At 50.5% G+C, this 13,958-nt stretch overlaps 1 protein-coding gene and 1 pseudogene across 1 annotated transcript in view; one reads left to right on the top strand and one right to left on the bottom strand.

Moving 5' to 3' along the window:
* Positions 1-719: 719 nt before the first annotated feature.
* On the bottom strand, positions 720-1,230 carry LOC110293431 (S-phase kinase-associated protein 1 pseudogene; annotated as a pseudogene).
* Positions 1,231-7,171: 5,941 nt separating this feature from the next.
* Myom3 (myomesin 3) overlaps positions 7,172-13,958 on the top strand; it is a 51,622-nt gene continuing 44,835 nt past the window's right edge. Inside the window, exons 1-4 of the mRNA XM_021161113.3 lie at positions 7,172-7,332; positions 8,312-8,392; positions 9,478-9,637; positions 10,228-10,385. Coding sequence (XP_021016772.2) covers positions 7,172-7,332; positions 8,312-8,392; positions 9,478-9,637; positions 10,228-10,385 — 560 coding nt within the window. The remainder of the gene's footprint in view (positions 7,333-8,311; positions 8,393-9,477; positions 9,638-10,227; positions 10,386-13,958) is intronic.

Below are 13,958 nucleotides of genomic sequence, written 5' to 3'. Positions count from 1 at the left end.
ATCCTTTATAAATATACCAGGCCAAATAGATTGAGACAGTATTTATCCACTCATTTTGATTAATTTACTTATTTTGAGACAGAGTCCTTTTTTTTAAAGTGTCTTTTTTAACTGAAAAGCTAAAAAATTATTGAGTTATAGTCCCCACTCCAAAACCACAAACTGGGTAGTAAACTAAATCTCTAGGCAACATAGTCAAAGCTGAGAAGATTAAAATTAAAAAAAAAAAAAAAGACAAAACAAGGCCTCAGGTCCAATAAGAGAGGTCCCACTGTACACAAGCTTTCAGCAGCATAGAGGTTGGGAGACACCCTCAAGGTTAACTTCAAGCTGCCCTGTTCCAGCTTCCAATTCATGAACAAATAACATGGTTTGTTAATTCTATTTCAGCATACTTTCCCTAAGTTGTTTTATTTACAGTGCCAACTTTGAAAGGCTCACTGAAGTCAACTAGATGATGAACTAAAGGCAGGAATCACTTTACAGAAAGCAGGAAAGCCCAAAATGCCACTTTCCGCAGAGAACCCATAGTTCAGTTTTATTCAGAGTAATGGGGGGGGGGGAGAAACTTCTGTTCATAGAAGAAACTCAGCCACAGGTCTGATCTGCACTGGAACTACACACTCAGTGAAGACAAGGCGATGTTTATCTACTGATCTCTAATATTAACAATTGTAAACAGAGCAGTGCAACTGGCACTTGGAACAACCCTTCTAGTGTTACGGTAACAGGCACAGCAGTTCACTCTCTCCACACCATTGGTTCTCTTTGCGTACCTGGGCCTCCTCCTCTTCAGTGAAGTCATTTTTGATATTGAGGGTTTTACGAATCTCCTCAGGAGTTTTCCCCTTAAGCTTAATGGCCACAGTCTTGCATGTGACATCAAGCAAAGCTTTGATGTCTAAGTAGTTTGCAGCCAGAATAAGATCAAAAAGGATTCCTTGGTCAACTTTCAGGAATTCTTGGTCCCAAACAGGAATATGATCTGTCCGTTTTCTTTGTTTTCATCATCCTCGGGGGAGGAGGGTCATCTTTGTGGTGGGAGCACCACTGAATGACCTCTTTCAGAATTGCTGCATTAACATTTGGTAAAGAAACAGGATCATCATCTCCTCCGTCATCCATTCCCAACTCTTCCGGCATGGCCTTGATGGTCACAGATTGTTTGGCAATTTCTACAGCAACTTCAAATATCTCTCCATCAGAACTCTGCAACTTTGTCGTAGGCATGGCACTTGGTCTCAAGACCACAGGCCCAAGGCTGACAGACAGAGTTCACAACCGCACAGAAGTATTGAGAACAAGGCCACTTTGAGACAGAGTCTTATGTAGCACAGGTTAACCTCAAACTTGGTACATAGTCTAGGCTAGACTTGAACTCCTGGTCCTCCTGCCTTGACCTACCAAGTGGTAGGAATATTGGCATACACTACCATACCTGGCTTTCCATTCATTTTTTGAAGTCAAGTTGAGGACAGAGCTGTATTCCAGGAATTACTTCCTTTGGGGTAGGAAGAACAAGAGAGAACAAGACAACTCAACATCCCTCCTATCTAAAACGTTCTCCAGTTAAAGAAACTGAGGCTCAGGAAGGAGGCTGAAGGCTGAGCATGATGTCACACACTTATAATCCCATCACTCAAGGTACTGAGGACCATGAGTTCGAGGCCAGCCTCAGCTATATAGTGAAACTTGTCTCAATTTAAAATAATAATAATAATAATAATAATAATAATAATAAAGAAAGGAGAGCAAATCCCTCGTTCATGAATAGAGGTGCCTATGCCTGGCATCTAAGCAAAGAGCTATGTGACTTCAGTCATCTTATGTCTGCTCAGCTTCCTGAGTGAGGTTTGACCATACTTACAAAGGACCCATGCATCACCATGCATGATCAGCTGAGGGGTACAGGAGAATGGACTGCAAGCCCAGATGGATGGGGCGAAGTGAGCTCTTCAGTATCCCCAGAGTTACGTGACTAGTGGAGCCCTGGTCTATCAACTGTCTACAGTATGTCTGGTGTTGGGGAGGCTGTGGACCCTCCTCCTGGGACCCAGTTGGAGACAAGGTCTCAGTGTGTAGCCCCGGCTGGGTCTGGATGCCTGGATCCATCTGCCTCAGTCTCCTGGATACTGGGATTACAGATCTGCAGCTCCATGCTCTGCCAGAAGACTGAGAGACAGTCATTACTGTCCCCTGGAGTGTAGACATGGTGGCTTGCTTAAGCTATAAATCCAGGGACTGAATGGGATCCTGAACAGAATCTGAGATGCCTCCCAAGTCTGGCACGTGCCTGAGTTCCTTCTGTCTGCCTCAGAGGTTAGGGACAACCAGGGCCTATGTTCTGCTGCACAAAGGCATGTCACACTTTTTTTTTTAAAAAAGATTTATTTATTCATTATATATAAGTACACTGTTGCTGCCTTCAGACACACCAGAAGAGGGCATCAGATCTCATTACAGATGGTTGCGAGCCACCATGTATGTAGTTGCTGGGATTTGAACTCAGGACCTCTGAAAGAGCAGACAGTGTTCTAAACCACTAAGCCACCTGTCCAGCTCTGGCATATCACACTTAACCATCACAACAATTGTCTGAGTCCAGAGAAACTCTTTCTAGACAGGGATAATAGGAAGTGGGGATGGCAGGGGAGTATATGCTTGAAATCATGGCATTCAAGACTGAGGTAGGATGATTGTCAGTTGCAAGTTAGCCTGGGCTACATAACAAAACCTTGTCTCAAAATAACAACCCCCGAAATATGAATGAGAGCTGGAGAGATGTTCCAGTGTTAGAAAGCTGGCTGTTCCTCCGAAGGACCCAGGATAAGTTCCCAGCCACTCACTTGGGGGGATGCCCCGCCTCCTACTGCTCCTTCCCCACCCCACCCCAGTCCCTGCCTCCAGGAACTGCCTAGGGCTCCAGCCTGGTTTGAGGAAAGTGGGCACAAGTGTTCCAACTATAGAGTTTGTTTGCAACTGTCCTTCCAGTTACCCTGGGGAAGTTTTCAGCTTCTCTGATCTGAATTCCTTCCTGAGAGACAGCGTGTCAGGGTACCTGGCTCACAACTCCAGGGATCTGATGCCCTCTTCTGGTCTCTAGGCATGCATGCGGTGGTGCACAGACCATGCACATAAGTAAAACACTCATATACATAAATTTTCCAAGAAAGAAAGAAAGAAAGAGAGAGAGAGAGAGAGAGAGAGAGAGAGAGAGAGAGAGAGAGAGAGAGAGAGAGAGAAAGAAAGAAAGAAAGAAAGAAAGAAAGAAAGAAAGAAAGAAAGAAAGAAAGAAAGAAAGAAAGAAAGGAAGGAAGAAAGGAAGTAAGTTAGGAAGGAAGGAAGGAAGGAAGGAAGGAAGGAAGGAAGGAAGGAAGGAAGGAAGGAAGGAAGGAAGGAAGGAAGGAAGGAAGGAAGACCAAAAGGGTGGGGGAGTGAACCTGCCAATATCCTCCCCGGGAGTTGCTATGACACTGGCCTGTGGAAGAGGTGAATCAGGGAAGCTTAGAAATGGCTTTTCAAGTAAGGCAGGAGATTAAGACTAGGACTGAAGAGCTCAGTGCCCGCTCACTCACTCTCCCCAGGGAGTAGTCTCTGAAGCTGCAGGAAGAGCAGCTGGGAGGTTGACCTTGGTGCCTGTGGTTTGAGGAAGAGGCTGGGAGTGAAGCCATGCTCTCTGACCTGAGCTGGCACAGCCTTCCCAGACCTGCACATGCTCTGGAGGGCCGTGTCCCCTCCTCAGGGCTCCCTAGCTCCTGTCCTGGCCCTGCCTTACCCACCACACACAACCATGGACTGACCAGGAGCAGCGCCCTTAACTGCTGGGGAAATAGATAGGAAGAAGCCACACATCACCTTAGCCAAAAGAATCAAAGTTCTCACCGTTAGGTCACACTCTGTACTATCTGCAAGAAGCCAGGTACCCTGACATGTTCTCTGTCTCTCAGGAGGGAGTTCGGATCAGAGAAGCTGAAGACCTTTCCCAGGGTGCCCCGCAACTGGAAGGACAGTTGCGATCCTGCGATCCGACTTCTATAGCAGAGAACACGCGTGTCCACTTTCCCCAAGCCAGGCTGGAGCCCGAGGCATGGCTCTTACTCCAGGCAGGGTGGGGTGGAAAAGCCAGAGGTGGGGGAGGAGCAGCAGGGGGTGGGGGCCACCCCACCTGTTGCTGCTGCCCAGCAGTGCTGGCAGGAAGGGACAGCCCTCCCCTCTGCCTCCACCCTCACCACAGCTCCCATCCATTGTCACCGCACTGTCTCAGCGCTGCTATATTTAAGACGGTTACAAGGCTCTCAGATCACATTCTTCCCCCGTCCTCACTGAGCCGAGGACAGGAAGAGAGCAGAGAGCCTCTTACTGTCCTGAAGACTGCCGAGTGGACACCACTGTTTCTGTGAGTCACATGTAGGGCGCAGGGGCTGAGGGACACCCCAGCTTTCCATAGTGAATGACCTATGGGGGTGGTATATATGGTGCATGTGTAGTGTACATAACTCTAGCGTATGTGTGTCTGTGGTGTACGGGTTTGTGTATGTGTAGATGATGTGGGGGGTGGTCTGTGCATAGGCCTACATGTAAAGTCAATGATGTTCTTGTGTGTCTATTGTATGACGGGGGTAGTGTTTGTGTGACTATGGTGTGTGTATCTATATAGTATAGTGTGTGGGGTATGTGTGTGTGTGGGTATGATATGTGCATCTATAGTGTTTATGTGTGTGTTATAGGGTGTGTGTGTGTGTGTGTTGTAGGGTATGTGTCTGTGTGTGTTATAGGGTATGTGTCTATCTGTGTGTATTGTAGGATATGTGTGTGTGTGTTGTAGGGTATGTGTCTGTGTATGTTATAGGGTATGTGACTGTGTTGTGCTATAGGGTATGTGTGTCTGTGTGTATTATAGGGTATGTGTCTATCTGTGTGTGTTGTAGGATATGTGTGTGTGTTATAGGGTATGTGCCTATGTGTGTGTTGTAGGGTGTCTGTCTGTGTGTGTTGTAGAATATTTGTGTGTCTACTTAGGGTATGTGTGTGTCTCTGTGTGTTTTCGTATCCTGTAGAGTATGTGTGTATCTGTGTGTGTTTGTTTGTTTGTAGTGTATATATGTAAGTATGTTGGGAAAGGGGTTTGCTAGGGAGATTTGAGCTTGGTAGCACCCCAAGTGAAAACGGGGTATCCGAGAACTCCATGCTTCATTTCACTGTTCTGTGTAGCCCTGGGTCTTCTGATGTGAGTCCTCCTTGACATTAAAGCTAAATATAAAGAAAAGGCCCTTGGGGACCTCCTTGGAACTCGAGTCTTTGCTGTATGGAGCGGCAGCCCATCAGAGAGCCCGAGCTGGCAGGTCCAGCAGGTCCAGCAGGGAGGGAGCGTGTGGGCTGAGTACTGGTTGTTTGACCCCACGGGCAGAGAAAAAGCATAGACCCTGCAGTCCCAAATCCTGGGGTTTCCAGTTTCATCCCACACAGGGGATGAGGCCCCCGGGCTCTGCTGGGGAAGGAAGAGCCTCCACTAACCAAAGCCAGCCCATCACAGCCTTGGCGGAGCTGGGAAGCCGTGCCTGTCCCAGCCTGTGCCGACCCACTGGGCAGGGTACATCCACTCCCCGCTCAGCCCGTGCCACTTCTCATCCCGTGGGGAAGGGCAGTGGAGGCCACAAACCTGCCTGCTTAATCCCACACTTTAGTCAGTGCTTTAAAAAGCATCCATGGCTCACCGCAGAGGAGGGGGTCCGGAGGCCAAATGCCAGTGGGCCACTGTCCTCATTAGGGTAGAGTATCAGAGAGAGGGCCAGTGCTGACGTTAGAGCACAGGAACCCTCTTTGTTGGCCCGAGCCTTGCTCCCCAGGTCAAACGTGTAGACCGAGGAAGGAGCGTAGCATGAGCGGGCTTGGCTAGGTCTCTGCGTGCAGAGATGCTATTTAGCCAGGAGGAGTCAGGGCCAAGCCTAAGTAAGTGGGCAACTGTCCTTTGGCTCTGCTGAGATGCTTGTCGGGAGCCAAGGGACCTTTGGGAGAAGCCCTTAATGGCCACTGATTACTTACTGCAAGCCACTGACCTCCCTGATGGTCACAGCTGGGGGCAGCACAGAAAACCAAACCTTACTTTACAGCTGACACTCAGCAGCTAAGCCCCGCCACCAGTGAGTCATATACAGCCTCCATACAGGTAGGGACTAAGCAGGAAGAGGAGGCACTTTCTAAATGAGAATCAAATTATAAGGTACTGATTTAAAATACCAAAAGGACTAACGAAGAGAAAGTTCTTGGCCTCTTGTGTTTTTACAAGGCTTCGGAGGAAGTTGGTGGGAGTGTCTGACACTTAGATGGGACTCTCTTCTCCAGGCTCTCAGTTAACCTTTTGGTCGCCCATCCCAGGAGTGTGGTGGGCACATTTTACGGATGAAGAAGCCAAGTTATAAAGTCCAAGGCCGCACACTTAGAAGCAGGAATGAGAAACTAGGGTCACAGGATTGCACTGCGTCACAGATTCACAGTCCCCATATCGTGAATCAACATGGCGCTCAGGCTAGGCTTGGAGGAACGGCTGGGGTGAGGAACCCAGCAAAGGCTCATGGGTAGGACTAGACAGAGAGAGAGGGGACATCTGCTCGCTCCAAGATTAGACCCAGCCTGGGACAGCAGCGTGCAGTCTGTCATCCTCTGCAAAGCCAAGTCCTGGAGAAGGGGATGAATGGAGCAGGTCCGCAGCTGGGAGCCAGGGTTCTCTCTGCTCCCGATGGCTCTCTGCTCACCCACTGCCAAGGCACGAGGGACAGTAGAGAAGCCAGACTCTGCCTTTGTCACCGTGGTCCCTCACCTTCTCAGGACTCAATCCCTATGCTCCTATAGAGCCGCGGTTCTCAACCCATTTGGGGGTCAGATATCCTGCATCTCAGACATTTACATTATAATTCATAACAGCAAAATTGCAGTTATCGTGAAATAATTTTATGGTTGGGGGGTCACCACAACATGAGAAACTGTACTAGAGGGCTTCAGCCTTAAGAAGGTTGGAACCACTGCTCTAGAGAAAGAAAAAAGAAAGAAAAAAACAAAACAAAACAAAAACGCTCCTGCACACTCAGAGCACTTGAGAAGGGAGGTTGCAGATGCTTGGTAGGACGACTGACCATAAACCTTGGCTTTGACAGGTTATATTGCGCTCGCAGCCATGACTCTGCCCCACAGCCCTGGAAGTGCCGGGGAGCCCCAAGCCTCCCAGACCGTGCAGGTCCACAGGCTGGAACACAGGCAGGAGGAGGAGCAGAAAGAGGAGCGGCAGCACAGCCTGCAGATGGGTTCTTCCGTGCAGAGGCGGACCTACCGCAGCAGGTGGGCGTGTCCTGGCCCTGTGGCCCCTCCCCCGCCGTGGCTCCGCCCCAGGATCCAGTTGGACGAGGATGCATAGCCCAGCTGTTCAGAGACTCTCAACTTAGATGGGTAGCACAGGCTCACCTTCTGAGATACCCCAGACCCCCATCTGAATAAAAGCGACACGGAGCAGTCCTCTACTGACCCTGTCTGAGAGGAGACACAGTCAGTCCCTCCCTCGGGGAGTATGTTGGGGACTTTCTGTCTCCATCACAAAGCACCTGAGAAAAACACATTTGGAAAAGAGTGGAGTTTTGTTTTTGTTGTTTTGTTTTGTTGGGTTTTGTTGGTGTAGTTTGTTTGCCTAGCCCTTTATGGGGTTTATTCCAGTCTTGGCTTTATTGCTTTGAGGCTGAGGTGAGACAGAACGAACATTAGGCTGCAGAGTAGCCAAAAGAACACAGGAGGGAGGGGGAGGAAGGAAGGAAGGAAGGAAGGAAGGAAGGAAGGAAGGAAGGAAGGAAGGAAGGAAGGAAGGAAGGAAGGAAGGAAAGAAGGAAGAAGCCTGGAACACGGCAAAGTCCCCATAACCTACTCTCTGTACCTCTACATGTTTCTTCTGCTCCCAATAAAATGACCAAACTGAACCCATCGGGGGATGGACCGACTGGTGATGATGAGCACACAGCCCCTGTGGTCCCTGTGGCCCCTGTAGTCCCTGTGATCCAGCCCCTTCTCAATGAGGCAGCTGAGAGCTGAGTTTTCAACACAAGTCCTTTAGGGGATGCCTCATACCCAGACCCTAACAGGAGGCACAGCCCTGTCCAGGGTGGAGAGATATCCTTGCTCTCTGAGACCCCCGCATTGAGAGGGAGGTTCAGTGAGAGACAGGAGCTTATGGTGCCATATGTTGTCTTATGGTGCCATAATGTACGGCCATGGTCTCAGGGGCCCCAGGAAACGCCCCCAGATCCGTGACACCCCCCCTTTCTACTGGCAGTGAGGAGGAGCAACAGTTCAGCTCTGAAGACTATGCCCTGGCTGCTGCCCTGGCCCTGACAGCCTCCTCAGAGTTGTCCTGGTAAGTCACATGACTGTCACTGGATGCGGAAGGACTGTTTTATCTTGACCCTGGTCCCTGGTCCCTACCTCTTCGTGGACTCCCACTGACACACAATGGGTCTTCCCAAAGTTCTTTTTGCAGAAGGGCTGGGCAGAGTATAAACCAGTCACTGTGAGGCCAAGCCTCACACCATCCCCTGGACAAGTCCCCACAGCAGGAAAGGACTGTCCCCAAGAAGTCATCCTCATTACCACAAAGTTCACAAGTAAGAGAGGAACTGGTCATGGGGTATAGACTGGTAACAATCACAGGGCTCACACAAGGAAGGGACAGTCCCTACGTGCCTGAGTGTGGCCAGAGGACCACAACTTTAGGAAAGAGCCCTGGGTCCTGCTGTCCTTAAGCAAGTCATTGGACCTCAGTTTCCTGTCCTGTGAGACACATCTGGACACGTCAGAAACTGGCCAATTGTTTGTTAAGGAGCCTCACACGCTCCATTCCTAACTACACACTTACTAAACTCTGGCCGTAAGCAGGTTATCCCCAGCAACACACACACAGCTACAGGGTTTCATGTGGACTAGGCTAGCCTCAAGCTTGCTATACAGCCAAAGGGTGGCCTTGAACTTTGGCCCTCTTGCCTCCTGAGTGCTGGGGATGAAAGCATGTGGGGTTTTTTGTTTGTTTGTTTGTTTTTTGTTTTGGTTTTTTGAGACAGGGTTTCTCTGTATAGCCCTGGCTGTCCTGGAACTCACTTTGTAGACCAGGCTGGCCTCGAACTCAGAAATCCGCCTACCTCTGCCTCCCGAGTGCTGGGATCAAAGGCGTGCGCCACCACACCCCGTGAAAGCATGTGTTTTTATACGGTGCTGTAGATCAAACCAAGGGCTCTGCGCATTTGAGACAAGCACTGTACCAACTGAGCTACATCCCCGAGTCTCCTTTCAGTGTGTCTGTCAGACACCTGTACACAAGGCTGTGCTTGTCCCTAAGGCACAACTAGTGCCTAGTGCACAACTAGTTCCCAAGTGCCAACTAGCATGTGGGGGAGGGGGGTAGGACTGCTGCAGCCTCTGTGGGTATGACTTGGTCCTGTCCTACAGGGAAGCTAAGCTGAGACGCCAGACCACCACAGTGGAACTGGAGGAGCGTGGACAGAGGCGGGTAGGCTTTGGCAATGACCTGGAGCGGATGGAGCTGGCCTTCCTACGCACTCAGAGGCTGCTGCGTCAGAGGCGAGACTGGAAGGCGCTGCGGCAACGGGTGAGGCGGGCGCTGGGGAGACCCCAGCCTTGAATCTGACCCCTGCCAATGCTCCATCCTTACTCCTCCCCCTTCTCCAAAGGTATCCAGGAAAAGGCCCTGTGTTCCGATTCTGATGCCCCTACCCTCAGCTGGGTTACCAGAGAAAAGGTCAGGCTGTTCCTGGGCCTCAGTTTCCCCTCTGTGGTTATAACAGCTGAGGTAGAAATTAAATGAGCTTTGCAGATGACTTCCCAGAGTCTAGAAGACCTTCACAATTGTGCAGGGTCTGAGGTCATTTCCCTGCCCCCTGCCCAGGTCACACTCCATGAGCTTCTTTATGGAACCCCTGTGTTCTTTGAGGATTGACTCACTCCCTGTCATAACCCCGACAGGGGTGAGCAAATAAATATCTTCATCCTCCTCATTTTACAGGCAAGGAGAATGAGGCTCTCTGCCTGTAACCCCACAGCTGGTCCTAGCGCACACTCCCTGACCACTGAGCAACCCTGCCTCAAGATGGCCTAGATGAGGGCTCAGCCACAGTCTGAATGTCAGGGGGCCACATGGTGGGGCTGTCCCTTTGTTGTCACACACCCCTTCACCTCCAGACAGAGGAGAAGGTCCGAGAGGCCAAGGAACTGATCAAGCTGTGCTCTGGCCGCGGCCCCTGGTTCTGGATCCCGCTTCGATCTCATGCCGTCTGGGAGCATACCACAGTACTACTGACCTGCACTGTCCAGGGCTCACCTCCATTCCAGGTCACCTGGTAAGCCCTTGGAGACGGAGTCCTCGCTTTCCCTCCATCTCTCTTGGAGTTCTTTGCCGGGGGGTGGGGGGGTGTCATCTTCATCCAAGGTTCCTCTGTCTCAGCCAGGCCATACCCCAGAGACTCTGAGTTCCGCCCACCCTGCACACAGAGCAAGGACAGCTGCCTGAGAGTCTCAGGCTGGCTTGGGACTTAGTTATTCTTAGCCTGGGTGGGGAAGACTGGAGCCCCCTGGAGAGCCAGTCCTTGTAAAAATATGATTCCGTGACCTGAGAAGACAGCTGCTCTGAGCTAGGCGTCTTCAGTACTAGAGAGACTCTCCTGGGAGTCAGAACAGAAAGCCCAGATGCTCGGGAGGAGGTGGGGAGGACAGGACCCCGCTGAGAGGGTGAACTCAGATCTATAGTGTGAGCCAAGAGTCAGGCCTCGACCATCACTGAGTCAGGGTGTGGCCACTGGTAGATGACTTAACCCCTTGGATCTGCTTGTGGGTTTGCTTCTGTTTCCAGCTCAGATAATAGACTGAAGACCCTTCTCCAGCTGATTCATGCTAAGGGTTTAGTGCCCCACAGAGGAAGTCCTCAGAACTTGACAAGGGCTGGGAAAGAGTCAGGCATAGAGGTTGCGCATGCGTGGGATGCCAGCCCTTAAGAGAGTGAGGCAGGAGGGTCTCGTCTAGAAAAGAGAAGTGGAAAGAGCTGAGAAGATGGGAGACAACGTTTCTAGAAGCATACAGCACCCCAGAAGCTTTGTAGCTGGGGGATCCTCTGAGCCAGGTGCTGGAGACGGGGTACTCATGGCCACTTCCTGAGGAGCCGTGATGTCCACAGAATGGAGTCCCCGATCACTGGGTCTTAGGACTATTGCCAGGCAGGCGCAGGATAAGAAAGGAATTTCAACAATATTCATTATCAACATCACCGTCCCAGGCCTTGTCAGGGTCTCACTCTTAAAGAATGTCCAGCCCAGGGAGAACTGGCCACAGAGAAGTGTTTTCATGGTCCTGTTCAGATCAACGGGGAGACAGGAAGAGAGGGAATGGCTATCCTGGCCTGCAGTGCCCAGGAAGGTTCCCTGAAAGAGGCAGCATGGGAGCTGGAGGGTGACTATCTCACGGTCCAAAACCAGAAGTCCAAGTAAAGGGACCCCTTTACACAGGCGGCCACTTTTGTCCCATTTGAGCCCTTATGTAAGGCCAGATAACCAAAGTAAATCACGATTCAGATTTGGGTAGTCACAAAGCAAGACAGCACCAGGTTAGGTTGGTGAGGGAGAGGGGGGTTGTTGTTTTGTTTTGTTGTTGTTGTAGTTGTTTGGGTTTTTGTTGTTGTTGTTGTTTTTAACTTAAAGCACACAAGTGCTAAGTAGCTGGAGATGGCAAACAGGTAGGCGGATCACAACCAAGAGTGACATCTGAAGGAAGCTGGCCTCCAGGCTGGCCAGTTCCAGCTGGCACACTTTCAAAGTCATGCACTGGACAGTGCGCTGGGCAAAGGGAGCTGTGGAGACCAAGGCAGTGCCACCTGCCAGTGGCTGGTCCCAGTAAGAGCTCTGCTTCCAACTCAGATCTAAGTCGGCGAAGCGGGGGTGGATACTGGGGGAGAGCTGGTTTCTGCGCCAACCAGCAAGGCCAGCACCACAGAGCCAAGGATTCCTGAAATGGGAGAAGCCAAGGCCAGACCCACTGGATGGTGACCCCTGAGGTTCCTGGCTTGGTGATTACAGAGCTGAACCATAAGACTGGTCTCTGAGGGTGTGTTCCTGCTCAAGGTCCAGGCTTGTCAGGAGAGTCCGTCCATTCAGCAACTCCTGAGCACTTCCTAGATGCAGGAGCATTGAGAGGACTCAATCACAGAGCATTGCCCTAGTGAGGCAGACCCTCTGAGCACTCAGTCACAGTCGCTGAGGACAGACTTGCTATGTAGAGCAGGCAGGGGGATGGATCTGTTCTCAGGATGCTGCATACGTGGGGCTGCACATGAACAAGAAGAAACCCAAGAATACCCCCTGGGTATTTGGGGACGCTCAGTGCTCAGAGAGGTGCCAGAGAGAGGCAAAGGGAGGGGGCAGCAACTGCTGGAAGTACCATTAAAAACGGAATCTAGGGCTAGAGGGATAGCTTAATGGCTATGAATGAATACGGCTCTTCTAAAAGACCAGAGTTCAATTCCCAGCACCCGTGTTGGTAGCTCACAACTGTCTGTAACGCCAGCCTGACGGAAGTCAAAGTCTCTGGCTGCTTTGGGTTCTGCATTAACACACACAATTCCCCACAAACCTCCTGCACGTAAGCTTGTCTGTTTTTTGGTTTTTTTTTTTTAAAAAAAAAAAGGTAAAGTGGGCTGGTGAGATAGCTCATCTAAAGGTCCAAATCCCTGCAACAACATGGTGGCTCACAACCACCCGTAATGAGATCTGAGGCCCTCTTTTCTGGTGCATCTGAAGACAGCTACAGTGTAGTTATGTATAATAATAAATAAATCTGAGAGAGAGAGAGAGAGAAGGTAGTGGTTCTAGGACAAGACTACATAGTAAGACTTTGTCTCAAAAAACAAAACTAAGAGCCGGGCAATGGTGGCTCCCACCTTTAATCCCAGCACATGGAAAGCAGAGGCAGGTGGATTTCTGAGTTCGAGGCCAGCCTGGTCTACAGAGTGAGTTCCAGGACAGCCAGGACTACACAGAGAAACCCTGTCTCGAAAAAAAAAAGAAAAACTAAAAAACAAAACAAAACAAAAAAACCAAACCAAAAAAAAAAAAAAAAAAAAAAAAGTAGATAGATAGACAGGCTGGCAGACAGATAGATAGAAGGAATAGAATATCAATATATCCTAGGAGATTAACCATAGAGGCATAGGCCTGTGATTTCTGGCTTCCGGAGGCTGAGGCAGGAAGGATACAAGTCTGAGACTGATCTGGGCTGCCCAGTGAGACGCTATCTCAAAGAACAATGGAAAATGTAGGCAGATAGTAAGTCACTTTCCTGAGGCCTCTCTGGCTGGAGGGGCAGGCAGGATGAGGCTTAGGGCCTGGCAGCTGCTGCGCCTTGAGAGGTCGGCAGGGCCTGGACAGCCTGAGGTGTCTGGAATGTTTCTGACAGGTGTGGGCTAGGGGCCTGGCCCTCAGAGCCTGGAGAGATGTGTGCCCAGATTAAGCACTGCCCTCCCCACAGGAGACTTAGCTGGGCCCCTTTCCTAAATGGGGACAGAGTGGATGTGCCTCTGTTCCATGGCCATGGGGATAAATAGGGCACCCGGAGAGACAGCCCAGGTCCAAGAAAGGCTGGAGCGCCCTCTATCTGCAAGAAGGACACCTTCCTTTTCAACCTCAACCGGCTGTGCTAGAGCCCGAAGAGGTATTTCTGAATTCACTGAATTCACCCCTGAGACACACACACACACACACACCCATCCACCCAACACCAATGTACAGGTTCTATACCCAGAAGTCCTAAGTTTACTGGGACACAGGGCGTGTCCAGACAGAGCACTGGCCCCTGGCAGCTCTGCCCACAGCATCTGAGCCTTCTTCCAGCCACAGGACACAGTGACACAGCCACAGGTCAAACTGATG

Source organism: Mus caroli, unplaced genomic scaffold (assembly GCF_978045245.1).
Source record: "Mus caroli unplaced genomic scaffold, Mus_caroli_1 scaffold_6, whole genome shotgun sequence".
NCBI classification, from domain to species: Eukaryota; Metazoa; Chordata; class Mammalia; order Rodentia; family Muridae; genus Mus; species Mus caroli.
The sequence above is the reverse complement of the archived record's forward strand: the minus strand, read 5'-3'. Positions and strand labels throughout refer to the sequence as shown.